Here is a 25552-nt window from a genome sequence, read left to right as displayed (position 1 = left end):
AACCTCTGCCTGGAGAGACCTGCAGGGAGAGAAGTGAGTGAAACCTCTGCCTGGAGAGCACTGCAGGGAGAGAAGTGAGTGAAACCTCTGCCTGGAGAGACCTGCAGGGAGAGAACCCGAGTGAAACCTCTGCCTGGAGAGAACTGCAGGGAGAGAAGTGAGTGAAACCTCTGCCTGGAGAGACCTGCAGGGAGAGAACCCGAGTGAAACCTCTGCCTGGAGAGAACTGCAGGGAGAGAACCCGAGTGAAACCTCTGCCTGGAGAGACCTGCAGGGAGAGAAGTGAGTGAAACCTCTGCCTGGAGAGAACTGCAGGGAGAGAACCCGAGTGAAACCTCTGCCTGCTCAGATCTGCAGAGAGAGAACCCGAGTGAAACCTCTGCCTGCTCAGATCTGCAGGGAGAGAACCCGAGTGAAGCCCTCGGCCAGTCCAGCAGGGCTGGCTCCTGCAGAGACAAACACCGAAGCCTCACCTGAAGCCTGCTCAGTGCAGCTGGGCTGCCTGCCCTTCCTTTGCTCTGGGCCACAGCACTACAGTACCCTACACAATCAGATTTTAACTATGTATTTGCTGCCTTGGAAATCCATCTGCGCTGGGAATGCTGCGTGTGTCCCTCGAGGGGTTGTGTAAGACCAGTTCAACGTTTACTGCTCAGCAATTTCAGAACCTGCAGCACTCCTCCCCATTTACTTTGGCATTGACAAACCGCATTAATGTGATAAAAGGGACAACACGAATGTGACCTTTGCTTTAATTTCACACCACATGACACCAACACACCCCTGCTAAAGAAGGTCCAGTTGAAAGCTATTCAAGACCACCACTGTCCAAATTAACCCAAAACAGAACTGCAACTCCAAAACCGTGCATCCTGTGTGCTGGACAGAAGCACCCTGACAAGTAATGACAGGGTAAAAAACATCCTCCCATCACCTAGGCATGCCATCACAAGGAATTTTAAAAACAGTTTTTGCATGTTACTTTTAAAACACTGAAGCATCTGCCTTCAAAATCCAACTACATAAAACTGTTACAAACCTACTTCTTAAAAACTGCTTGTGATCCCATAGTACCAATCTTATACATGAGAAATAAACAGACAAAAGAAAACTTAGAAAACCAGATTTATAATGCCTCACATAAACAAAAATCAGAAAATAAATTTATTATCACAGGCTGTCTCACAGGATCTATGCCCAAAGCTAACATCTCTGACCTGAAATAGGCCCAAAATAAAACTATCCTATTTAAGGATGTCAACTTCCTGCAAAATCAGCAATTCCTGTTATTCTCTTTGTATTATGACACTCAAGCACTGCACACAACTTAGAAGTTTTCACTTCTGCTCATAGCCCTAAAGAACTGCCAGGCAACTGAAAGAGTGAACAAAAGATTTGTGTCAAGTCAATGTCTACATTACATTGCTGTATCATTTAATGGCCCGTGAAACTTACTCCAACAGGAGGAAGAACAGATCAAATTAAATCAGACTTCAAAAACAGTGGGAAAACAGTGCCTGGAACTACATCTCCCTCCACGACAGGTGTCACCACATGAACATGGAAGGCAGCTAGAATTTTTTTTAGCACTCAAAAAAATAGCTATGAATAGAATCTCTATTCCTTCCTCCTTGTCAAGCAAAATAGGGGAGCTTAACGCAGAAATAAATTGTTAAGTAAAAGTAATACATATTAGGGTCTCCCTCTTCTTCATTTTTACCTCATATTTCAGTTTTTCAGTTTTCCATCCAAGTACTTACCTGAAAAAACCTCCAGAACTTCCTCAGCCCTCAGAGGTTTAACTGGGAAAATGCCAGCTACATGTCCCATATCTGAATCCAAGTGTTCACAGCTCACAGATACAAAAAATACACACACAAGCACTCCATATACACACCAGTGTCTGAAGGAGAAAGATGGTTTATTTTTCTTGCTTTTTATATAATTAATGTGATCTGGAACTCTTCCACAACTGTTCACATTAATGCTTGCTAGCTAGTTCCAAATCAGGTGTAAGGAAGGAGATAGATGAAGAGAAAAAGGCAGAGATGATACCCCATACTTTTATTAATTAATTCACAAGTATAGTCCAATTGATTACTCAAACAAGGACCCCTCTTCATCCTCTCCCAGGGTCAGGCAGATAACTGAGGACACTGGTGGCACTTGGCATCCCTTCCCTTCCCTTGCTAGGCAAGATCCATGCCCAAGTCACAACAAATCCACCTGCAGTCAGCACTGCTGAAGCAGGAGGACACAGATAAATCTTCTGCCTTGCATTTGTCACTCTCAGTCCATCAAGCACCCATCTTTCTTAGGGACCAGTCCCCCAGACTGTAACCTGCCCTGCAAAATAGTCTGAAGAAGGCCTAGAACAAGGAATCTGCAGAGACACTGGGCTGCTTTGAGTTAAGAGATTGCAATAAAAACTAGTGCAGTATTTTTCCCTGCCCCTTTAAGGATGATGGGCAAATTACACTCACTTACTGCTGAACAAAGTGATGTTAAAAAATACATAAACTCTGAATATTTTTACCACTGACAGATACAGTTTTCACAACCGACGATACATGGAGCACGTTAAAGGACCAGATCTGGTTCTTGGATACCCCAAGCTGTCATATTCCTCCAGGTTAATATAAAATGATTACAGGAATCTGAAGTTTGATCTGAAGACTAAGAAGTTTTAAGTAAGAGACAAAAGAGGAGAAACATACTGTGCTAAAAAGGCCAAGCACAGGCTGAAAAAGGTTTGAAAAGATGGCATAAAATTGGTGGACACATTCTATGCAGTTAATTCCCTGTATCTTCAGGCTGAACAGCAGGGACAGGAGGGAAGATGGGCTTTATGCTGCAGGCACAGCTGGGGACTCAGAAGACACAGTTTGTTTGCACAACACAAGGGACAAACGAGACCCCAACCTGCTGCCCTCACATAACACAAATACCAGGTCAGAAGTGTGGGAGTTCCCTCCAATTAACCTGCTCCCATTTCAAACTGAATGAATCCCCAAATTACCATGAAGCAGCACAAAACTGGGGGCTTTAAATAATGTTTTAGGGAAGTTGAGGGTATTTGAATAATCCCCAACCCTTGATTTCAGACCTCAGCCAGTGACATATGACAAAGCTGTTATGTGTCATTATGTTACCTAATAGTGACAAGGTTTTCAGCCCTGTTACATGGGCATTGCTTGCTCCACAGCCCATCTTCCCTGCAGAGCACAGCTCCAGACAGAACACTCAGTTTAAAAGCCTAATTTAGAAAAAAAACCCTAACTGACTGAATGGGAAGAGCATGTTGCTCTTCAGCTAGTACAGTCTAGTACAGTTTTTGCTGGACACATCTGGACAACATCTATAAATAGCAGTTTCCAGAAATACATTTTTGATCTAAATGGACTTCTTAAAAGCTGTTAGCTATATGCACCACTACATAAAAAACGTAAAAATAGCACCCTGCTAAAGATGGTTGACTGCTAATTTAATTTTGCAGCAGGTAATAAAGATACAACCAGGAAGGCTAGTCCCTCAGGCTCACACATTCCCAGTTAAAAAGAAAAACTGTATCAGTATCTGCTACAGTGGCAACTGCTTAGTGAGACTCTACAGAAATTTCCTATTCAACCATAATGGAGAATAGTTCCAAATCTGTACAATAAAGGGCAATTTGAATTGATAGCTTCATTTTTCTTGCATTCATTAAAGAATGTTAAACTGGTTTAAGAAATGCTTCATTGTTCTGGTGATAGTGGTCATGTTCTATGCTCAGAAAATGCCACTCAAAAGTCACGTATATGTTGGAAGATAACAAACTCATATCATTCTTTCCCACTTTATGCTACGCTTAGCTGGATTCTGCTTTTTTTTTGTGAAGTCCCTGTTCTCATCTTGTGCTATCCACTGTGCTAAAACATACTGAGAAGGAAATTTCTTCCCCCCCCCGCCCCCAATGATTTTACTATGGTCTGCAATAAACTACAACTTCTGGTGCATTAAAGCAAACACTGAGAAAACGTCAGTGAGAGACACTGTTAATAGGAGGGGAAAATATCTTCTTGAAACGAAAATATATGTATGATCAATTGTGTATCTCTTCTTTTTAAACTGCAACCGTTAGTGTTATGCTTAATTATGTTTGATAACAGAAGATAAGATTATCTCTAAGAGCCTTGCAATTAAACTTCCGTTAACTATTTTTTCACCTTCAGTCACTGCCTGTAAAAAAGTGGAAATCTGAAGAAGCCACACATAGCATATTTCAGAAGGTTATTTTTTACTATAGTCTGATCCAGGCCCACCATGCCAAGTAATAGCAAAGTGTAGATGCGGAAGAATATTAAAATCTACTTGGCTCTGACTTTTCAGTGAGAGATCCATTAATAACAAGTGACACCATGACTTTGTTAAAATGATACAAGATTGTCACAAGCAATCACCTAAAAGACCATTTGGTTTGGTCCTTGCTGCACTGGACAAGGACGTGGAAAAGTCACTCAAGACAAACATTTGGCCAAAAAAGGTGGATGAGTCCTCACTGGAGAACTCCTTTCCTGCAGCCTCAGAACCATGATGCAGTGGTTTTGATGATGTCAGTAATGTGCTGAGGCAGTGACACAAATAAGCCTACATAGGTTAAATAATTCTGAAATTAATCATTAAACACCTCAGGATTGGGGCAGTTTAACAATGAGAAGAACTACATGTAAACAAAGCACTCATGAAATACACCTGTAAAACTGGAGATCCTTTTTCACAGCAGACTTACACTACCAGTGTCCCATCCCACCCCTCCAAACATGGGAAATGTTCTCAGTGCCTCCACAGAGTATGAGGACCTTCAGCAAGTAAACAGTACAAAGTATTTTTTTCCCTAGTTCATGATGCAATACAGCAGGATTGCTAAATCGTGACAGACAACATCAAAAACACCCCAACTTTTTGGAATACAAAGCCAAGTGACAACAGCAGCCACCCTGCTCTGCTATCCCACTATAAGATATAGACAGAATAAAAATAACTTCTTTTGATCCTCCCTGGAATATAAGTACAGCATTGAGCCTGTATTGCAGCAGGTCCAATATAATACATTTTGATTTCAGGATTACACTGGGATAGTGGGAAACTCCCTGGATCCTGCTATAATACATCCAGGATATGATTAATTTGGAAATCCTCTAATATATGGGCAAAACTTAAGACCTTATTCTATATTAAAAACCAAACAAAAGCAGCATTCTTTGAAAGAAAGAAACAAGGAAGAGTTCACCTTATTCTATGTGAATAGAATTTATACATTATAGATAGATGTTTGCCAATTACAGCATAAGACCAGAATTCTTCAGTGAAAGATGAAGAGCTGGAATAAAGAAAAGAAAATCAAAGGAAACACTGGAAAATTGACAAGCCTGATTCAAGCTGCTTCAAGAAGAAATCAAACTACATATAAGACCACGAACACACCCATCTTGCCTCTCAGCAAAGAGTCTAGGAAGCAAAATTTTAAAGTGTTTCGCTATGTTAAAAGGTTGGGTGTTTCAAATCACACACAAGGAACGCACAAACGCCTAGTATTGGACACAGAGAGGGAACACGCTGCAGACAAAGGCTACCTAGCAGATGGAAGCGGAGAATAAACAACCAGGAGAGCAGCAACCCAGCCCCACGGCCCAGCCGGGGGCTCGCAGGTCAGGGACAGCCTGGGGACAGAAGTAAAAACACGGAGCACAGACACGGGGCGAAGGCAGAGCATTTCAGGACCGTTCCTTGCACACCCTCGGGTCCGAGCAGGGCCCGGCACAGCCCGGCGCCCCCTCCCCGCGGGGCCCACCCGCCCCCTCAGGCCCGGGCCCCGCGCACTCGCCTCGTCCGCGCTCAGCTCCTCCATCGCCTTCCTCTTAATGGTGCCCGGAGAGGGGGCGCGTTCCTCCGCCCCGCCGCGGGGCCGCTCCGAGGCAGCGCTCTCCTGCCGCCGCTGCCCCCCGGGCCGCCTCACAAGGGCATCTCCGGGGCGACCGCGCCGCGCCTCGCCCGCCGGCAGCACCGCCGCCCCCGGCCCGCTCCCCGCCGCACGCCCGCGCGCCTGGGCTGCCGCCGCGGCCCGAGGGGAAGCCGCCCACCCGGTGCCCCCGCGCCCCTCAGAGCTCTCGACCCCGGCCCCCGCCCGCCCGCGGCCGCTGCCCCGCGCAGAGATTATTCATCAAAACAACAGGGCGGCGGCGGCCATCTTGGGGATCACGTGACCCAGCGGGGGGCCGGGCACGCCGGGGCCGCGCGCGCGCCGCGCCGACCAATGGCAGCGCCCCGAGGCGCGGGAGGGGCGGGGCCAAGAAAGGCGGGCCCGGGAAAGGCGGGGCCCTGGGGGGCGGGGCCCGGGCTCGTGAGGGCTCCGGGAACGCGGGCGGGAAGGGGCGGCTGCCGTGAGTGGGGCCGAGCTGCTGAAGCCTTCCCTCTCCAATGGGTCCGTAAATATTAACCCCTTCTCAGTGATGAGGGATTGGGAATTCACAGCTTTTCTAATTATCTACACGGTAATCTAATTATCGCGAGGTGAGTAACTTACCAAGGGAAAAAACCAAGATGCCAACTCTCCGTTGAGCACTTGGCCTCGGCCTTTCCTAAGTGTAGTTTGAACATGAAGGTTTTTGTTTGTTTTTTTTTCCTTATTACAGACTTTTCTGCACCTAATTCCCTCATTATACCACAAAATACTATGTTTGTGGAAGACATCAGTCTTTTCCCTCACACTCCAAACTCAGCTGCAGAACAAAGGCCCACTGACACTGTAAGTACACTGGAGACTCACCCACAGCTCAGCTTGTTTAAGCTATAATACACATAGATGAAGGAGGAAAAGATTTTTAAAAGTTGCTCCTTTGGCAAAGGATAAACCAATTGAGAGTTGCATCAACAAGTTTTTAGCCTGGAATGAACAGTCACTAATAATATGACCTGAACAGTAAGCTGTGCACGGGGCAGTGTGATTTGAGTCAGCAAGGGAAGGAATCTTGTAAAATTGTTCTTCGAGCAGCTTTGAACATGAAAAGAATGTTCTTTAGATGGAACTAAACTGATCCACGTGAGCTATTAGGATATATTTTCATAAGCGCTGCAAATAATTATAGAGCAGTAGAATTGATCCAATTTTTAAATGCATGGATGAGGCAGCAAGGCTATCTGGCCTTGTGTTTTTATATATATATATCTTTAATGTACTTTATTGATCTAAATATTTTGATGACTTAAGCAGGGTGCTCAGAAAGGAAACCAAGACTTGGATCATAATATATATTGCCAGTCTTTTTATAGAATAGATGTATATTGTTACCTTTGATTTTTAGATTGCACTTCATTTTGTGTTTATTTCCTTAGGATTTTTTTTTAAGATAATTGAAGTGATCTCAAACACCTTTGAATAAAACCCTTCAAGTGCTTCTCTGGGGAGCTCTGTTCTCGTCCTTCAAGGTCATTGCTGCCTTTCTGTGTTGCGTCTCAGGGCGGTTTTCCTGGAGAGCGCCGCTGGAAGCAGCGGGTTGGGAATGCCTGCGCTGCTCGAGGCTGGAGCCCTTGGCCCGCTGGGATCCTGCCGGGTCCAGGGAAGGAGCAGCGCTGCAGAAGCGCCATCCCCTGGTGCAGGAATCTCCGCCTGCTGCTGGCTTTTATTACCGGGTGAGAGCGGGGCTGCTGCCCCAATTTGTGATTTTTACTAACGTAGCACTCTAGCCGCAATTTTTTCAAGCAAATGAAACCACTCAGTTCCAGAAGGAAGGCGCTGTCAGGATCCATAGCATAAACATGAGGCATTTTACTTCTGGGCCCCACATTTCCCTAACTGTATAAAGACTCCTGGTCCTTTTCTCTTTCTTTTGGAAAACAGATTAAATTTACACAGGTTTAGTAATTAGGGGAGGGCGTCAATCTAACCAAGAGCCCTCCATGCTTCAATGGATTTTGTCTAACTCGGATGGTGGCTTTAAGCATTTTGAACCCATAAGAAGTATCAGAAAGGTGGTGCTACTTGTTTCAAAATGTCAGGGATTATTTCTTTCATATGAAGTAATTAAGCTACAGTTCAAGAGTATGCAATGAAGAATATGCAGCAACTCATTTCATTTGTAACTACCTAGTTTATCTTACATGTTCACACAAGAAAAGCTTTTCTATGCAATACTGCACACTGTCATAAAGAAAAATATTTAATCTGATTAACAGTTGCATGCAAACAAAGCTTAACTGAAGCAGCATTGCTTTCCCTCTGTATAGGTGCTTACAGAGTTCAATTATTTTGAATTGGAATCTTCATGGATCACTCAGACCCATCTTCATAGTTCTGGGATTTGACCACAGGCTTGTTTCCTCTGGTATCTCAACTTAATTATTTTTGGGAACAAGGCAGCTCTGGCACAATATGGGGCCTCACACCACAGTGTGAAAGACACAAGCAAGTAAAGTAGTAGTCTACACCTTAAAGAAAAGCATTTTGAAAAATAAATCCATACTTTTTGTTGTTTTCTTCATTATTTGCTATCTTCCTTTCTCCATTAGCACCCTACTCCCCCTGTTTTATTTGATAATGACACACCTCTTAGAATTGGCAGGTTTACTTTTAATTGACTTTTGATTACCTAGAGACCCTAGAGGCCTCATCACTTATGTTTTGGGTTGGGTTTTTTCCCCTCCAAAAGCATATTCAAAAGCAAGGTACTTAAGATTTGTTTGGTTTGGGGCATTTATTAGCAAAAACTAGATCTTTAACACTGGTAACAGCAGACTTATTTCTGGAGCCAGAAACTTCAGCTCATTCAAGTTAATAGGTACAGGAGGCAGTTCTTTCCCTTCCTGGACATGAGGCTCCCGTGCAGAGCTGTCCCTGGCAGGACCCAGCACAGATTCAAGCTCTCTTGAAGACCTGTTTGCATACTTGATTCTCACAACGAAGCTCCTACCAAAAACAAACCAACAGAAAAACAGAGTATAGATACATGTAGTAATCAAAGGAACTGCTTCTAAAATTGAACACACATCCTTTGCCACCGCTCTGGCCATGCTAATTACTCGTGCTTAATATTCCAAATTTAACTGCACATCACAGTGAAACAATTAAGCTGTTTCAAAGCAGAACGTGCTCACAATGTACCATCCATTACACATCCTACAGAGCTACACAAGACCTGTGCACACCATGACCACATTACAAATCTAATTTTTGCCAAAGATCTAATTAGTAGAAATCTGAAATCAATACCAGGTGGAGGTCATCCCCTTCAAGCCAGTGAGTCCAGCCCCTGTTCTTCTTCTCCCCAGTCTGGACACACACAAGTTTGTCATTTTCCCAGGTAACGAGGCTCTGTAGAACAGGGAACAAAACTGTGTTTCTGCATGTCTGTCTCATACTTGTATGATGTGGAAAATACTTGAAGAAAATGTGAATTTTTCTGGACAGAAGAGGAACTAGATAATACTGAGTGAAAGTAATGCTCCTTGCTTATAACTCAGGCTCCTACTGCTGTCTTGCAGTATGAATACTACTCCTGAAACATTTTCAACTCAAGTATCTGGATTGATCATGGCACCCTAATTTTGTTACCACCTCATATATTCACTCTTACCTTGCATTTTCTGTTATCCAAGCCTTTATTATCTTCCTCAAATTCTTCTCCAACTTTGAATTCAAGCAGATAATCTCTGAATGTGCTAGTGGTATGGATATAGAATGAATCACCATCTTGTTTGATCACTTTCTGAGGCTTCAGCATTTTTGCTATTTTGCGTGTTGCAAAATCAATACCTTGGACAGAAGGCAAAAATATCAGAGTTTTATTTATCAGCAGCCATTCTGGTAGCCAGGAATTAACCTTTATTACTACCAGAAGCATTTCTTTGGTAGTTCTGACCTTACTGCTATGCAGCATTTTGTTGTTTCATTGGAACCTTTTGTTTGATTTCAAGCTTCATCTTGCACAGATTAAGTTGTCCTCTTCTACTTTTTACTCTTTGAAAACCAGTTTACTCAGCTGTTGTACAATTCCTAAGTAAGATTTCCAGGACTTTAAGCCAGAAGACTCCTACAGAGAATTGGCTTCCCCCACAGAGACACCCAAACTTGGTTTCAGACTTCACCCCCACTTAGCACGTGGTTAATGCCCATTCTCATCCTTTGTCAGAGGAAAGGCAATGAAAGAATTAACAGGAACTGTCTGCATTCTATACCTTGAAAATGAAGAGCATTCCTTAAAATTTAAGCAGACCCTTAAGGGAGAAGGGAGGAAGGACAAAAGCAGGCATTTTCACCTACCTAAGGCCACCATATAACCTTCAAAGTTGTCATTGCTGACAAGGCTCCAGGTGCCACTGAAATCCACAGGCATTGCCAGACAGTAGAAGGAAGATCCAGACAAAAATGCAAGTGTGGTATTCTAGCCAGGCCTTTTATAAGGCAGCCCATGGGTGGGATTACATCCCACCCCTTTCTGCTGGAGGGGAAGGGTGCTACTGCTGAGCCAGTGGGTGAGAGGGTATTTGCAGAATGGCTTCAGCTGTGTTGGAGGGAAAAGTTCACCGTGTCTGAAATCTTTGTGTGGAGCAAATGTTAATAGCCCAAGAGCCACAGTGCAAGCCAAAAACCATTTTAAACCATTTTATCCACCTTGTATACTTTAAAGGGACTGATTTTGTCATTACTAAGATTTCCTGCAAGTTTATTAGATCTGGGGCTTTATGATCTGAAATCCAGATATTTGTTGAAAAGGTGATGTATCCCTGTAAAGACATGCTGTACTGGAAGACACAGATTGACTGTTAAACTGTGGATTGTATTATATCAACAAACTTTAAAGCAATACTTATGGCACAGAGGTAAGAAATATGTTGGTTTATATCTGGAGTGAAAGTAATCTTATGTATTTAGGAGATGTAGCTCCTGCCTTTGCTTTCTGTTCTTGACACATAAAGGAAAGCTGATACAGGAGCTGTTCCCACTGATGCTTTATTAGATGCTACACATTGCAGCAGAACAACCAGGCAGTAGAGCACATGATGCAGCAGATCAGCTTCAGTGTTGGACTTCACCTTCAGTAAAGAAGTTAAAGAAATCTCTGGTTGACCCAGCACTGTGTTTTGAAAAGCAAATTAAAAAATGCTTGTCTTTGAAGAGAAAGCACTTAGTGAACTTGTGAGGAAATAAGTAAATAGAGGTAAGGAAACACACCTATACCTACATTTATTTATTTACTGACTTGTGTTAGGCTGAGTAAGAAGGATAATATTGTGCAGAGAAGTTTCCCCACAGTTTAGTTCTGCTTTTGGAGCTGGCAGTCTGATCCATATGACTCACAGAATCATGCAAGTAGGAACTCAGGACGTCAAAGCTTCTTTCCTGTTTGCAGCTGGATATTGTTCTCTAACCTACACCAAACCAGGAATGGCACAGAGAAATTGAAATTACTGTTTCCTCTCCACTCAAACAGTAACACTTCACCCACAATTTGGTGTTCTGAGGTTATGGTAGTAAAGCACTGTTGCAATACTCCTGACTCTTGCAAGCAAAGAGAAGTCAGTACTTAGTAAGTCCTGTCAAAGTCCAGATATGGTATTTTAATTTAATTTATGCAGATAGTCTGGGGTGTGGTCATTCTTTCTGCAAATTGGTACTTAAAACTCACACAAAGTCCTCTAAAGGGCACCAGGATTACTGTCTAAAGTCTCAGCCACAGAATTGCCTACGGAGCTCTCAAGAACTGCCTATTGCCCTGGCCACATCCTACGATGGTTCATTCCTTTCTCCCTTCAAATTTCTTATTTTATTTTTGTGGAAATACTTTTTTCCATTTCCATCCTAGTTGCTGTGAAGCACTGAGCATCTAACACATTCTCTTGGGATGTGGCTCAATTACAGAAGCAGATCAAGTGGGTCCTGCTGCTGCTGCAGCTTAGTTTGAGTCTAAATGATGTGTGGTGACAGGGCCCCATGCTCTCTTTAGGGTCTGACAGGAGTCCACTCCTGAAAGTTTTACCTGTCTGACATCCACAAACAGCCCCAGCACTGACTGTGGTGTTTCTGACTGACTGGAACAGGAGATGGCCCGTGTGCAGTTACTTCTAGTGCTGTAACAGGCTCCTGGATCCTGCCAGAAAAGCGAAGGCTCCACAGCCAGCAGTCAGCCAGCATCATGGAACACGTCCCTGTTCTGGCCTTGCCCAACAGCCTCTTGGCTTTGATCTGAAAAACGTGACCAGAGTCATCCTGTGGAGCTCCCATTAAAGAACTGTTGACCCATGCGAAAGTGGCTTGTAAACCTTGGCATTCTTAATAAGGCACATACTCCAAACAAAAATGAGATAGCAACAAATAAAGGGAGATAGAATTCCATCACCACAACAGTCACAGTGCCTCTCAGCTTAGGTTCATACAATACAAACAATACACTGTTAGATTCAAAATCAGATTTCTAGCAAAGAAAAATATTTCACTTATGGTCAGTATTGATATCCTACCATTTTCTCTCTAGTAACAGAAAACAATTCTGGCTATATATAATTATATTCTACTTATGGCTCAAAAGTAAAAGATACTTTATTATATGAAATAGATGTATTATTTGTAATAAAGGGACAAGTGTCTGAGAATCAGTGCAATGACACTATTATTAATTTCTATCTATTAAATCAATGGCTTTAAATCAGTTCTTGAAGTAGGTTTGTCCTTCCATCAGAAACAATACTGAGCTTAACATTACAGCCCTGGAAACTTGAATAGAAAAGTCAAGTACAAGACATTTCTGGAAGCAAACTGCACAACAGCAAACAAGCAGCTGCATATCTCAAAGGCAAGCAGCTCAAAGCATGCTATACCTAGAACCTCTTCAGCCAAGAGGAAATTCTTCCTTTCCAGGATAGAGCTAAATAATTTTTTGGGGTGAACCACATGCTGACAATTAAAAAAAAATTTACATAGATTTACTCCAAGTAAATGGTACTTCTTGAAACCAGGTAACTTTGTTAAGACACTAAGTTATTAAAAATATTTGTGTTATTGTTTTATAAACAACAAAGTAGTCTGAGTTAAAACTAATCAGAACATTTTCATTTGTTTTGCTTACACATTTGCAATTTTCACATACAAACGTGAATTCTTATACTCATTTCAGTGCACTGGGACAAAACATTAAAATGTGAAAATCTTACCACCGAACTTGAAAAAGGTTAGGTAGGTCCAATCACTGAGTGCACCAAACCTCATTACCAACTACACACGTACACAATTAGCCCACTACGTACCTAAGAAAAACCCCCAGCCAAGCCCTGGAAAACACAGTTTGTTGTTCTGAAATGCAGCTCTTCCCCCAGCAGCCAGCTGCTCAGCGCCTGCGAGCCCCCGGGTCACTGGCGTGTTTCTGCAGGGGCGCCAGGAGCAGCCCTGCATTCCTGTCCTCGCTCTCGGCGCCGTACAGCGCGTTCTGCTCGATGTACGCCCGCACCACGTCAGGCACCAGGTAACGAATGCTCTGGCCCCTCCGCAGGGCCCTCCGGATCTTGGTGGAGGAAATGTCATTTGTGATCCACTCCTCCACCAGGTGGATGTTGTTCTTATGTCTCCACAAAATGTCAGACTCGTAGATGAATTTCTGGACGTTGTTTCCAGCCCTACTGATGCACACAAGGCCGTGTTTTTCCACAATTTCGGCGATGTCCTCCAACTTCCACAGATTGGGGACCCCAAAAGATTCCAGCATGTCACTTCCACAGAGCAGTTTAACCTGTGGGACACCTTAAAGAGAAAATTAAATGAGAAATAAGCCTTGATTTAGGGCTTGGCAGATTTTAGCAAACTTGACAGGGACATTTAATTACTTGGCTCGCTCCCTCTGTACCTTTGGTTAAGATGAGACAATGGAATGGAATTTTTAAAAAAGATTCAGAGAATATAATTGATAATTAGTAGCCATCACACAGGATTTTTCTGAATAAAGGTTACAGGAGTCCCTTCATTAAAGGGATCTAATGCCTTATGCTGTGGAATTTAAGGGAATAAAGTTACTGAGAGACATCAGAACCAAGAGAAACCATAAAAATTACTCATCCGTGCAATTCTCTTGAAATAACAAGGATCATTAACCATTTCATTTGCAAACAGACTTAACTTTTTACAGCTGGACTCTGACTTTTCTTTTTAATGGGCTCGTGCCTATTTGGTTCCTGTTTTCTCTTCCGTCCCAGCTTTGTTATGGGTACAGCATCCTGCAGACTATTACTGACACCAGCAGATAAAAGCTTTTGATGATGATGCCTGCAAAACAGATGTATTTTAGGTATTTTAAAGATGTAAGAAAGAACTGGGATAGCATGGCGTACCAAAGAACCCATCTCTGCAGTTATCCCAACTCGTTGGAGTTAACACCATTCCTAATCCTTCTATAGGTTCACGAGACATTTTAGAGGTTGGCTGAAGAGTACCTTAAAACCTTTACTGTTTCCAGCCACTCGCTCTGGCAGCTTTCCCAATCATCAACTTCCACCCAATCTGAGTTTTTTGTAGCCAGTTTTGCCATAGCCACTCGGTGATCTGCACTGATCAGACCTTTCTTCTTATATGCATCACCCACTGGTGAAATGATGCCTTTGATTACTTTGTATTTTCCTGTGGAAAAAAACACATCACACAAGAACATGACAAGTGGTTGAGCAGATGTTACTTCCCCTGCATTGTATTTAACCTGTGACATAACCAGTATCCAATGCAATGGCAACTGATAGCCAGCCCTGTGGAAAAATACAGGACACTTCTGCACTGTCAGGGCAGCACAATGAAAGAGTTAGTAAGATGTATCAGAGAGATATATTTCTATAAACTATAGGCCCTGTGCTTTAGCTCATTAAAATCAGTAATAAGCAACACCTATATGAGTTCTCTCATAATGGCCTATTCAGTTTTGTATAAGACATAAGCACATATCAGTTTCAATATCTGATTAGCATTTGCAAAAATATCTGTCACTGTCAAACAGGCATTCACAGACACAAAATATTCACCCTAACATTTAAGTGTCTGGTTACCAAAGCTATTCCAAACAATATAAATTACCATCCCACCTGTTTCATGGAAGTAGTCTTTAGCCAGCTCAAACAGCCTCAGGTGCATGTTGGTGATGGGATTGAAGGAGCCACAGGCCAGCAGTACCACTTCAGTCTTTGTGTCAGGATCTTCCATGGCCATTCTTCACAGCCACGGAGCCAAGTGGAGAGTGCTGGTGCCAGGTACCAGCCACTACAGGAAATGGGAGAAGAAAGAGTTCTTGTTGCTTACTTGTGTTGCCAATAAGCAGAAGATAAAATTTCAAGATCAAACTGAATTCTGTATTTTTCTTCCATCAACCTGGCCTGTGACTGTTGATGTGACATTCTTCGTCCAATTTCTAAGTAATCAAAATATGAAATCACTGCCCTCTCTGAAAAAAAGCAGCTCATGCCTTTAAACTTCATGTGGAGAGGTTATCTGTCCTGATTGCAGGACAAACTTTATTAGAATTTTGCACCTTTTTTAAGATGACAGTGCCAGTCAACTGCCAGGAGTAACTTCCTTCTTGTGCTTATAGAGAGAACTAGAACATCCTGTGACCAGTCCTAGTCTTTCCACTCTAAAGTGCAGTGAGCCTTTCCAGCATGATTTATAAAACCAAGATTGTGTCACATATTATATTGTATTAAATTCTGGAGGAGAACAGTGTCAACATTTCTTCATTTGTGATTTATTTACATTTTCTGAAATATAAAATGTAAAGGGGGTCATTTATATAATTCAGCATGATATGTGCACTTTCTCGTGCTATGGACTAAACATGAGAAAAGTCAGTCTGCTTTGTGTTGCAGCAAGTGTTAGGTGCACCAGTTGAAAAGCTGAGAGAAAAATAGTAAATTACAGAAGTTTAGTAAAAGCTGCAATGAAATACTGGGGTTTGCCCCCTTTTTTAAAATACAACAGTTCTGTTCCGATTCTGAGCTTCATTTTCAGAAAGCTGTTTAAGAATTGCTGGAAATAATTTAATTAAATTTAAATAATAAATTTATCATTCAATTTCTCCTCACACTTCACTTTCTCCTCGCACCTCACACACGTTTTTGCTTCTGTATTTTTTCCTGAGAATATTCTGGCTTGCCAAGATGTTTTCCCACACGTGGCCTAACAAAGGAGAACTGCAATGGGCTGTTGCTGTTTGCGAGATGTCTGAGACATCCTGAGGTGCACAGAATTGTCTGCTATTGTTTCTACAGCAACATCACCACCTGGAAAAATCCCACAAGGTCACCCTCACATTGTGTCTCCCTTACAGAGCGGCTGAGTGATGTTCACAGCAGCCACAGTCCTGAGACACCATCACAGCCAAAGGGGACTGTGTCCTAACATCAAACAGCTGCCGATAAAAGGAGCGCTTGCAAAGCTTCCTATTTTGTAAGTGCTAGTACTCTTCTGTGCTTTCAATAGCTTCGCGAACTTTTCAAATGTTCTTCATTACTGCAGAGTAGCTCAGCAGTGGAAGGGCTGGTGGTACTTGAAATGCAGCCTTCACGGGGCACGGCTGGGAGAGTTACTATGGGAACAGGGAGGAGAGGAATTAGACTCTTTGTAATGCACAAATGCTACTTTCAAGAGAGTGACTCATGCTGTAAAACTGAAAACGGTTGATTTTTTTCCTTCAAAAAAAAAAATGCAAAAAAATGTAGAAAAATTTAGGATGGAAATATAGAGTGCCTTTTCGGGAGTTAGTCAAATGTCCCTTTCCATGCTGCTAATTTTACAGTTTACAGAAGCAGGCAATCACTTCCTTATAAACTCACCTTGCACTAAAAGACATCAAAATATGCCTCCAGCAGATCTTGGGATGGCTCCGGAGCCCAACCTGCCAGTCGTCTTCCGGGGATAAGCAGGTGAGGATGCTTTGCTCAATCTCATTTATGTTTCAGAGGCAAATATCTGTCAAATATGTTTATATATCAGTATATTTATAAAATACAAGCATGCTGTGGGCGTTCACTAACATCCTCCCGCAGCTCTGTGCCCCCGGGGCCTGCACGGGGGTCCGGTCCCCACCCAGCGACCGCCCCCCGCCCATTCCCGGGGAGCGGCGCTCCCCGTCCCAGCTCCGTGCCCGGGCCGAACCCGCTCCGTCCCCGCTCGGTGCCCTCCGTGCCCGCTCCATGCCCGGGTTGTCCCCGCTCCGTGCCCGGACCGAACCCGCTCCGTGCCCGCTCACCCCCGGCGCCGTCCCCGCTCCGTGCCCTCCGTCCCCGCTCCGTGCCCTCCGTCCCCGCTCCGTGCCCGCTCCGTCCCCGCTCCGTGCCCTCCGTGCCCGCTGCCGCTCATTGGCCCGGGCGCGGCGGAAGCGGCGCCGCAGGTCCGGGACGCGCCCGCCTTGACGCGGCCTGCCCGGCTGAGGGGTGAGGGATGAGGGGGCCCGGGGCCTGGAGGGGGAAGAGCGCGGCCGGAGCCAGGCCTGGAACGGGCAGGCGAGCCCCGGGTAGCGCCCGAGTTCCGCCTTCTGCTCCCCGCAGGCCGCTCGGCGCTGGGCCCTGTCCGGAGCGAGGGCCGCGTTCTCCGTGCCGGCCGTGCTGCGGCCCCTCGGAGCGGCCGTGAGGCCCGCGTGTCCCGTGCCCGTGTGTCTGTCTGTCCGTGTCCCCGTGGGTCTATGTGTCCGTCTTTCCGTGTGCCCATCTGTCCATGTGTCCATCTGTCCGTGTGTCCGTGGCTCCTCTCGGGAGCGCTGGTTCTATGCGGCCGCCGGTGCTGCTCCCACACCTGCAACCCGGGCTGGCTCCTGAGCAGTTCCAAGGGGCCGCCCAAGTGTGGAATCTTGTTTCAGAGAGCGGGGCCTCTAGTTCAGAAATTGCTGCTTGATTTGACACTCGCTTGGTTTTATGTGCTGTGCCTGTTGGAGTTCCTTGCTGAACCGCCTCTTGCTATCAAGATAATCCTGTACACCCAGCCTTGCATTTCTATATTTCCACTGCAAGGATCTCCAGGTGTTGTGATTAAATGTTCCATCAGCAAGATATTGCATAGTTTTAATAGTTAGAGCATTTAAAATATGTTTTAAGCTGTTGATACAAACAATAAAAATATACTTTCTCTTAGGAGTGTCATGTGAAAACAACAGTTTCATATGAAAACAGAAAATGGCTTCAAGAGGAACAACAGAGACCAGTAAACTAAAACAAAACTTGGAGGAGCAGTTGGACAGATTAATGCAGCAACTTCAAGATCTGGAAGAATGCAGGTAATAAAAATAGTTGCTTTCCTCTTATATGGTAGTATTTTTCTTAAGTGGTTGGTAGAAGAAGGTGTACCTTTCAAAAATCTTGGGTGGGGGAAGCTTATTTATTTTTTGTGTTTTGCTGTGGCTTTCTTTTTTTAAATTAGGTAAGATATTGGTATCAGGTAGTAAAAATAATTTTTAAAACTTTTATTAAGATTGCTTTATACGTCTGAGAAAAATGCAAGCCGAAATACTCAGTATTTTCTTTGAAATGTTATATTTTAGTGTGACTTTTAAACTTCTAATAGCTGAAATCACAATTTTGCCCTCTGCTCCATGGGATGTCCCAGGTTAAATCCTGGGAATCAATGTGTCTTCTTGGGTCCTCCCTAGAGAGGAGCTGGACGCAGATGAGTATGAAGAGACCAAGAAAGAAACTCTAGAGCAGCTGAGTGAGTTCAATGACTCCCTGAAGAAGATTATGTCTGGAGATATGACTTTGGTGGATGAGCTCAGTGGCATGCAACTGGTAAGGATGATGTGTTGCTTGAAAAGTTCATGTTCTGCCTGGAGCTGATGAAACACCAAAAAGATACAAGTGAATCACTATAATTTTTATGTGATATGTAGGTCTATGTAACTAGTGCTTTTTATAATTTAATACACTTGTATATGTAAAAAACTTGGATAGGTGTCTTCATTTTAAAAGGGAAAAATCCCATTGATGAATTACTTAACATTGTAGTAAATTAAGACCTGGACAGTAATGAAAAGTTTCACAGCTCTTTCTCAATCTGGTTACATTAACAAGAGGATTATTTAAGCCCTCCATAAAGGTTTTGTGGTTTTGTTTTTTTTTTTTTTAAATTTCACTTCCTTAGTTACAAAATTAAAAAGATGAGCTCTGTGTATCAGATGAGGCAGAGGATACTAATGATTCTCTCCAGCCCTCATTAATCTTGTCCTGCTGCTGTAGTTTGTGATTCCTATTAGTCCTGGTCATTCTTGCTCTTCTCCTTGCAGGCAATACAAGCAGCCATCAGCCAAGCATTTAAAACTCCAGAAGTGATTAGAATGTTTGCAAAGAAGCAGCCGAGGCAATTGAGGACAAGGCTGGCAGAGGTGAAGACTTTTGTTTCACTGCAAAAACTGTTTATTTGAGGCAGACTGGTTTAAGCATGTAGTGATTGCAAGGAAAGCCCTGAGTGTGCTGGAAAACTTGGTTGTAAAGTTCAAAAGAGATGGAGAGGTTCTCTTTCAGAATTTGTTCAGTTTTAAATGTGTATTGAGATAATGGGAATAGCCATGTGGATTTTTTGTTATCTTCTGTCTTTCTGCTTCAAAGCAAAAATGGGATTAACAGAGTGAACTGAGGAAACTGCAAATGGAAAGTCTGTGATTGTGTTGAGGGCTGGAGAGTTGACTCGATGTTTCAGAGATCTAAAATGAAGATCCAGATAAAGTAAAATCAAATGTGGTTCCTCCATGTACCAGTGATGTGTGAATACATAATTTTAAATGATTATCATTTTTTGATAAAAAGAGATCCAAGTTTGGAGAAATCAAATAAGTCAAAGTTAGGGGTAAAGAGTATTTGCTCAATGTTCAGAAAAACTTCACAGATATCTTTTAAATCATAGATAGCTCTGTCCCTTACTGCTGTGGGTCCATGACTACTGATGATATTTTTAGGCTGTTGCATTTCTCATGCTACTGTGTTGGATGAAATAATGAAAAGCTTATATATTTTGACTTTTTTTCCCCCTGGTGTACAGATGGACAGAGACTTAATGGTTGGGAAGTTGCCACGAGACCTGTACACCCAACAGAAACTGGAAATCCTGACTGCCCTCAGAAAGCTTGGTGAGAAGGTAAGGCCTTGGTAGGATAAACAGGTGAATAGAGTCGTCTGCCTATTTAGGAGGAATTAGAAATAATTACAATAAGAAATTACAATTTTATGAGCAAATAATAAAATGTAACTTGCCTTTATATTATATAACATCCTTCCATTTTAATGCCAAATTTTCTGAAGCTGAACATGTATCAAATAGTTTGGTACCTTTCTCTAAGGCTGTTTCTACTTTTAAATACTTCCTTTGGTGGGCTGTATGCATGAATCACACACCAGCTGGTACAAGGTGATGGTATTTATAAAAGCTACAAAACAAATCTTTTACTGTTCATCTAACACCAACTCATCAGGAACTATTCAAGACCTCTGACATGTATCCAAAGACTTCACTTTTACAGTGTGGGTTATGCCTACCCCTGGGTATGAGAGAAAGAAATTGGAGAGATGAGTGATAAATTCATTGTTGCCCCAGTGATCCACCAGTGGCAGAAAAAGCCCTGGGTTTGCCACCAGAGGGAGGAAGAGGAGTTACTTTGTGGATGGTATATGAAGAAAATGGGTTGCTGTGTATCTCTGTACTTAAGCTTTTTTAGGAAATTAAGGAATGTAATGGAAAAGATCAAGTGCAGTACTTAAAGGAGCTGCAATCCAAGTAGTTTCCAAAGCAAAGGCTTTTCTTCACAATATTGTATTGCTTGACTGTCAGAGGAGAAAAACATGTTTTGCAATTATGTAAAGGCTAGTTAAGATTGTGAACTGAATGCATGAAGCTGTCTAATCCTCTTGGATTGGATGAGCTCCTTGGACCACAACATCAATTCACCTCACCACCTCTGACCTATTCTCTTCATCTTTTAAAATGATCAGCAGCCTGCTGCACAGAGGGCTTGCTTGGACAGTAATCTCACATCTGTTCTGGATGTGAACAATGACAGCAAATATTGCATGTTTGTCTGCACAACATTGCAAAGTGCTAAGTAGCTGTATGCTTGCTTACAAAGCCAGCCAAGGCAGGTAAGTAGTATGTTTTACTTCATTCCAACATAATCCTGAATGTCTGTACCTGATTTTTATATTTCTAATAAAAAACTGACGCAAACCCTGTGAAGGGTTTGACACACGTGCTTTGCTGTAATAAAGATGTGTATCTGAGGCTAATTAAATGAGTGACTTAGAATATCTGAACCTTCCAAATGTAGGTTACTGCTTCATTATTGTAAATATTTTATGGGCATCTGTCACAAGGCATCAGAGCACATACATAAAAGTAAAATATACATGGGGAAATGTCACTTTAAAGAAGAGAACCATTTCTAGGTCATTGGCTCTTAACATGGTCAAAGCTGGCAGTGGCTGCTTCTTTTTGCTTTCCTCAGTAGATGATAGGAAGTAAACTTAGATCTTAGTTCATTACTGTACTGACCATGTTACAGAAAAGTTACTGACACCTTGACATAGTTTAGGTACACAGGTACAGTGTGACCTTTTAATAGAAAATGCTCACTGGAAATCAACTTGAAACTTGTGTGTGCAGGCATGTCTGGCACTGCATATGCTGTCCTGCCTGGGCTGACAGGAGCCAGGGAGGGAAGATGCAGTGCTAGGGGAAGCAGCATCTGGTTTTGGTTTAGCTTTCAGTATGGTAGATAACACTGCCACTTAAAAGCTGCAAATGGACAGTTGCTGTAACCTGTTGTAGCTCCTGTGGATGCACAAGTAGATGGTGAGATGTGCACAGTTAAGGTATCAGCTGCACAGTTGTGGTGTTTTTTTTATTTAGCTCACTGGTGATGATGAGATGTTCTTGTCAACAAATGCTGGTACAGCCCTGAGCCAGTTTGAGAGAGTCTCCACTGACCTTGGTAAGTTTTCATTCTCAGAATTTCTGATTCCTTTTCCTGATTGAACACTGATTAATAGAAATATGTCTGGTTCCCCTATGAAAGAGAAAATATGAACAAGAGATTCATGCCATTAAATGTTAATATATGTTTTATTAACCATGAGACTCTGATACACTATCATGAGGAAAAAGTATCACAGTAAATAAATCCAATGCCAAGGGTGCCAGTTATACGGGAGGCCTGAATAGTCTGTCTCAAGCAGAGATGCTGCTCTTAGGATTAAACACAGATCTTTTTTGCATCAAAGACTCTATTCAGGAGAGCCTTGTCCTCTGCTTGATGCAGAGAATTTGTGAGTTTCTGGCACATTGTCAAAATACAGCTTTAAAGCACTCTTCCTGCCATGATCCACAATCATTCCTGTGATTGTGTCAGATCAAGAGTTCAGTTACAAAAGGCATTAAATAAGCACACCAGATCATTGTAGCAGTAGTTCAAACTGGCATGGAAGAGCTATGAATGGCAGGAACGTGCCAGACTAGCTCAGGGTACAAATAAACTGAGTTTCAGCTTTGAGCTCTGCTGCCCTGCCAGCGTGAGCCAGCTGAGAACCCTCTGTTCAAGAGGGGACTTTGGTAGTAGCTCTGTGTCGTAGTAGCTCTGTGTCAGGGTTGTTACCAACACCACTCAGCTACAAACACAACTCACAGCTCTGCAAGGGAAGCTGAGGGAAAGGGAGCTCCATCCAAGCCAGGCCCAGTGCTGCTCTAGCCATAGCTGCTCTAGGACATGACAAGCCCATGTAGGTTTTTATTTTAATTAGCTCAAGTGTTCTAGTTTTCACAATGAAGCTTTGATTTCTTTGGATCTCAAATGTCGTGCTTGATTTAAATTGTATGTAAGGTAAGTCACAATTTCCACTAATACTTACTGAAAATGCTTTTCCCCCCTCAGGATCAGGAGACAAAGTCTTTGCCCTTGCAAGCGTTGAAGTAGAAAAAGCAAAACAATGAAGAGGTTCATGAGGCTTGTGTCTCCAGTTATCAACAGCATTGGATTTTGGTCATACTGCGTTTGGTTTTTCTGTTTCTAGCATGTTGAGAAAAAGCAAAGCAAAACAAAAAACCCAAGTCCTAAACTTACTGGGTCCTTAACCAGAAGATACGAAGTAAACAGCCTTAAGTGCACTTTGGAACCTTGGTGTCTGTACCCTTTAAGTAATACAAGCTCTGAGGCTGAACACTAAGTGGAATTCTAAAACAAAAGCATGGTATGACTGTCTTTGGAAAGAGGCAGCTCTTTTGAACTTTTTCGGATGTGTATTTCTCTAACTATTAAAACTTAATCTTTTTGCATGTGGTTGTAGCAAGCAGATCTTTTTAAGAAGTGGTCCTGATGATTTTTTGGGGTGATTCTTTCACGTTGTCTTAATTTTTGTCTGGACTCCCTGCTAAGTAGTTTGTGCTAGGAAAGCATTGAAGCTTTGGAATATTGATGTAGTTTATTGAAATGCCATCTTTCTACAAACTGTTTGCAGAAGACCCAAAAGGAGCCTGGATGCTGATCACTAGCCCTTGGCTGCTTGTTTGCCGAGCACATGAATGAGCACTTTGTGTCCCAGCCCAGGCTGAGGACAATGGCAGCGCTGTGGGGAGGCTCTGGAGTCGTTTAACCTTGGCTATTGAAAGGACAGGGAATTGATAGGACATGGCAATGAGATGCTCTTTCGGTGGCTCTTCCTTCAGCTCTGGTGTGTAACTGCACGCTGCTGTTATTTCAGAGGGGGCATGAAATAACTTGCAAGTAGAAACAAGTTTTAAAAGCGGGGGGGAGAGCTCCCCTTATGTGATGAGTGCAAGTGTTGCTCAGTCTCAGTGGCGGTGCTGTGGACAGGGAGGCTCTGTGTCTCCACCAGATCCCGAATAAACTTGGCATAGGAGGATTTGAAATCTCATGTAGTTGAATTTTTAGCTCAGAGACTAAGTGGGTAGCACAGACTATAAACAGAAAATTAACGTGGTCAGTTGTCACTTAGAGTGCATTTACAGGGCATAAATACCCTATAAATTAGCAAGTTTGTCTAATTGTCGACTAGGACTGCGGTAGACTAGAAAATGTGTTTCTAGACTGTATTTTTATTTAACTTTTGACATCTAGCATTTAAGAAATGAAAGTATACATGGTATAGACAGCATAATTTGTTTTTCACTGATAGAACTTTTTTCCCTGTTTTCAAAAAGCCTTTATTGAGGAGGGGTCTTTTGTCCATTCCAGCAGAACTATTTTCCTGTCTGGGACAGCACTGTGTTCTCTGACAAAGGTTGATTGCAGCTTCATAGCTGAGAGCAGCTTATTAAAAGGCATTATTAGACTGAAATTATGGGAAACAAAACAGTCTGTGGGGACTGAAGCTGCCTTCTTTTCCTTTCTGCTCATTACTGGTGCTAAGGAACTCTGTCCCCATACTCCCCCAGCCTGCTTGCAGCATTACTATGTAAATTAAATCTCTCAGCACTCACAAAAAGTTTACAGTACAATGGCATGGAAATCTTTTTCCTTGTGGTTTGAGAGGTGTAAGTTTCCAGGAGAAACCTTTTTTAATTGGTTTGTAAATATTTCAGGATTTTTGCAAGTTCCTGTACTGCGGGGAGTTGTAACATTCCAATTAAATTGATCCTTGACTGAACATCGTTCCAATGCTGTGCTGCTTCTGCTCTTGGAAGGATCTCTAGTGGTTTAGATGGACAAGGATGAGACTGAGATCAGTGACCAGTATTGCAAGATGCAGTGTCTCAGGTCAGTCTTCTCTTCTCAGGAGCTGTGAAGGGTCAGAAATCAGAGCTCTACCCGGAGACTGGTTGTGTCCTGCAGAATGCCCTGGCCATAAATGTGATTTAACAAGGAAGCTGCTGCTGATGTGAAGCTATTCATGTGTTGACCCTCACAGATAGTTAAGTAACCTCTTGAAATAGTTAGATTGATTTCAGGCATAGTAAGTTAATTGGTGAGTTGTGCTAAATATTTTTCTGAATAGTCCTGGGGTGTACCTCAACCACCATCTAAAATGTTTCTGCAGGGGCTGGGAAAAAAAGCCCATAATCTATTTATTATAATAATGATTTCCTCAAATAAAAACTGGTAACAAAAGAACAACTGCTAAATGAAAGCATGGGTTTGTGTTGAACAAAAAAGCTTGTGATGTGTGAGTTCCATCCCCAGTTCAGTGTTGGACCTGGGCAGATCACTCATTCTGTACACATCTTTCTTTCCTGGAGTAAAATACAGATTATGATCCTTAAATATTGAGTGCTGTGAAGTTGTTATTGATCATACATTGCTTTGAAGATTAAAAGTGCTTTGTTTTTTGTTTACCATTTTACTTCTGAAATAAGAATTGTAAAGTACAGTAGCTTTAGACACATCAGGAAAGTTCCCAGAGTCCTTTCTTGGCCTGGTATAAAACCTCCTTTTTTTAATCTTCTTTCTATAGAGTGAATTCAGTGATTGTACTGATCTGAAAGAAAAAGTGTTAGAAAATTTAAGCTTCAAATATTCTGCCTCTCTTTCATTCTATCTTTGTCTCCTTGTGTTATTTCCCTTCTTTGATC

The 25552-nt window shown here is 42.7% G+C and overlaps 4 protein-coding genes across 10 annotated transcripts in view; 1 reads left to right on the top strand and 3 right to left on the bottom strand.

The window, feature by feature from the left end:
* UBE4B (ubiquitination factor E4B) overlaps positions 1-5978 on the bottom strand; it is a 33772-nt gene extending 27794 nt beyond the window's left edge. For all 3 annotated transcript variants that reach the window (XM_062507496.1, XM_062507497.1, XM_062507498.1), the window contains exon 1: positions 5864-5978. In XM_062507496.1, the coding sequence (XP_062363480.1) occupies positions 5864-5887 (24 nt within the window). In that variant the 5' untranslated portion in view covers positions 5888-5978. The remainder of the gene's footprint in view (positions 1-5863) is intronic.
* A 2912-nt stretch (positions 5979-8890) lies between these two features.
* RBP7 (retinol binding protein 7) lies at positions 8891-10367 on the bottom strand. Of its 2 annotated transcripts, XM_062507663.1 has the most exons (4): positions 10295-10367; positions 9609-9787; positions 9245-9346; positions 8891-8941 (listed from the first exon to the last, which is right to left on the bottom strand). In XM_062507663.1, exons 1-4 carry the CDS (start codon positions 10365-10367, stop codon positions 8891-8893), a joined length of 405 nt encoding a protein of 134 aa, XP_062363647.1. The 2 variants fall into 2 exon arrangements, with proteins under 2 accessions (XP_062363647.1, XP_062363646.1); XM_062507662.1 differs by lacking the exon at positions 10295-10367 and having other exon boundaries at positions 9609-9875.
* A 1958-nt stretch (positions 10368-12325) lies between these two features.
* NMNAT1 (nicotinamide nucleotide adenylyltransferase 1) lies at positions 12326-15253 on the bottom strand. 3 transcript variants are annotated; one of them, XM_062507550.1, is made up of 4 exons: positions 15088-15253; positions 14452-14635; positions 14139-14284; positions 12326-13765 (listed from the first exon to the last, which is right to left on the bottom strand). In XM_062507550.1, exons 1-4 carry the CDS (start codon positions 15209-15211, stop codon positions 13356-13358), a joined length of 864 nt encoding a protein of 287 aa, XP_062363534.1. In that variant the 5' UTR covers positions 15212-15253; the 3' UTR covers positions 12326-13355. The 3 variants fall into 3 exon arrangements, with proteins under 3 accessions (XP_062363534.1, XP_062363536.1, XP_062363537.1); XM_062507552.1 differs by having other exon boundaries at positions 14154-14284; XM_062507553.1 differs by lacking the exons at positions 14139-14284; positions 14452-14635.
* Positions 15254-17391: 2138 nt separating this feature from the next.
* LZIC (leucine zipper and CTNNBIP1 domain containing) lies at positions 17392-25191 on the top strand. Of its 2 annotated transcripts, XM_062507518.1 has the most exons (7): positions 17392-17430; positions 18125-18266; positions 18639-18774; positions 19269-19367; positions 20021-20116; positions 21881-21962; positions 24760-25191. In XM_062507518.1, exons 2-7 carry the CDS (start codon positions 18166-18168, stop codon positions 24840-24842), a joined length of 597 nt encoding a protein of 198 aa, XP_062363502.1. In that variant the 5' UTR covers positions 17392-17430; positions 18125-18165; the 3' UTR covers positions 24843-25191. The 2 variants fall into 2 exon arrangements, with proteins under 2 accessions (XP_062363502.1, XP_062363503.1); XM_062507519.1 differs by lacking the exons at positions 17392-17430; positions 24760-25191 and adding an exon at positions 22899-23299 and having other exon boundaries at positions 17875-18266.
* Positions 25192-25552: the final 361 nt, after the last annotated feature.

Source organism: Cinclus cinclus, chromosome 23, assembly GCF_963662255.1.
Source record: "Cinclus cinclus chromosome 23, bCinCin1.1, whole genome shotgun sequence".
Classification (NCBI taxonomy): Eukaryota; Metazoa; Chordata; class Aves; order Passeriformes; family Cinclidae; genus Cinclus; species Cinclus cinclus.
The sequence above is the reverse complement of the archived record's forward strand: the minus strand, read 5'-3'. Positions and strand labels throughout refer to the sequence as shown.

What these genes read in the sequence shown, in the direction of transcription:
- RBP7 (XM_062507662.1), bottom strand. Translation starts at nt 9,875, where the DNA reads ATGCTTCTGGTAGTAATAAAGGTTAATTCCTGGCTACCAGAATGGCTG. An exon ending in TGGATAACAGAAAATGCAAG is followed by an intron (nt 9,347 to 9,608) that starts GTAAGAGTGAAT and finishes CCTGTTCTACAG; the next exon opens with AGCCTCGTTACCTGGGAAAA. An exon ending in AAGGGGATGACCTCCACCTG is followed by an intron (nt 8,942 to 9,244) that starts GTATTGATTTCA and finishes TGTTTTTGGTAG; the next exon opens with GAGCTTCGTTGTGAGAATCA.
- LZIC (XM_062507518.1), top strand. Translation starts at nt 18,166, where the DNA reads ATGGCTTCAAGAGGAACAACAGAGACCAGTAAACTAAAACAAAACTTG. An exon ending in TGAGGACAAGGCTGGCAGAG is followed by an intron (nt 19,368 to 20,020) that starts GTGAAGACTTTT and finishes CCTGGTGTACAG; the next exon opens with ATGGACAGAGACTTAATGGT. An exon ending in GAGAGTCTCCACTGACCTTG is followed by an intron (nt 21,963 to 24,759) that starts GTAAGTTTTCAT and finishes TTCTCTTCTCAG; the next exon opens with GAGCTGTGAAGGGTCAGAAA.
- NMNAT1 (XM_062507550.1), bottom strand. Translation starts at nt 15,211, where the DNA reads ATGGCCATGGAAGATCCTGACACAAAGACTGAAGTGGTACTGCTGGCC. An exon ending in GAAACAGTAAAGGTTTTAAG is followed by an intron (nt 14,285 to 14,451) that starts GTACTCTTCAGC and finishes TCTGTTTTGCAG; the next exon opens with GCATCATCATCAAAAGCTTT. An exon ending in TCAGAGTCCAGCTGTAAAAA is followed by an intron (nt 13,766 to 14,138) that starts GTTAAGTCTGTT and finishes TTTCTCTTTAAG; the next exon opens with GTGTCCCACAGGTTAAACTG.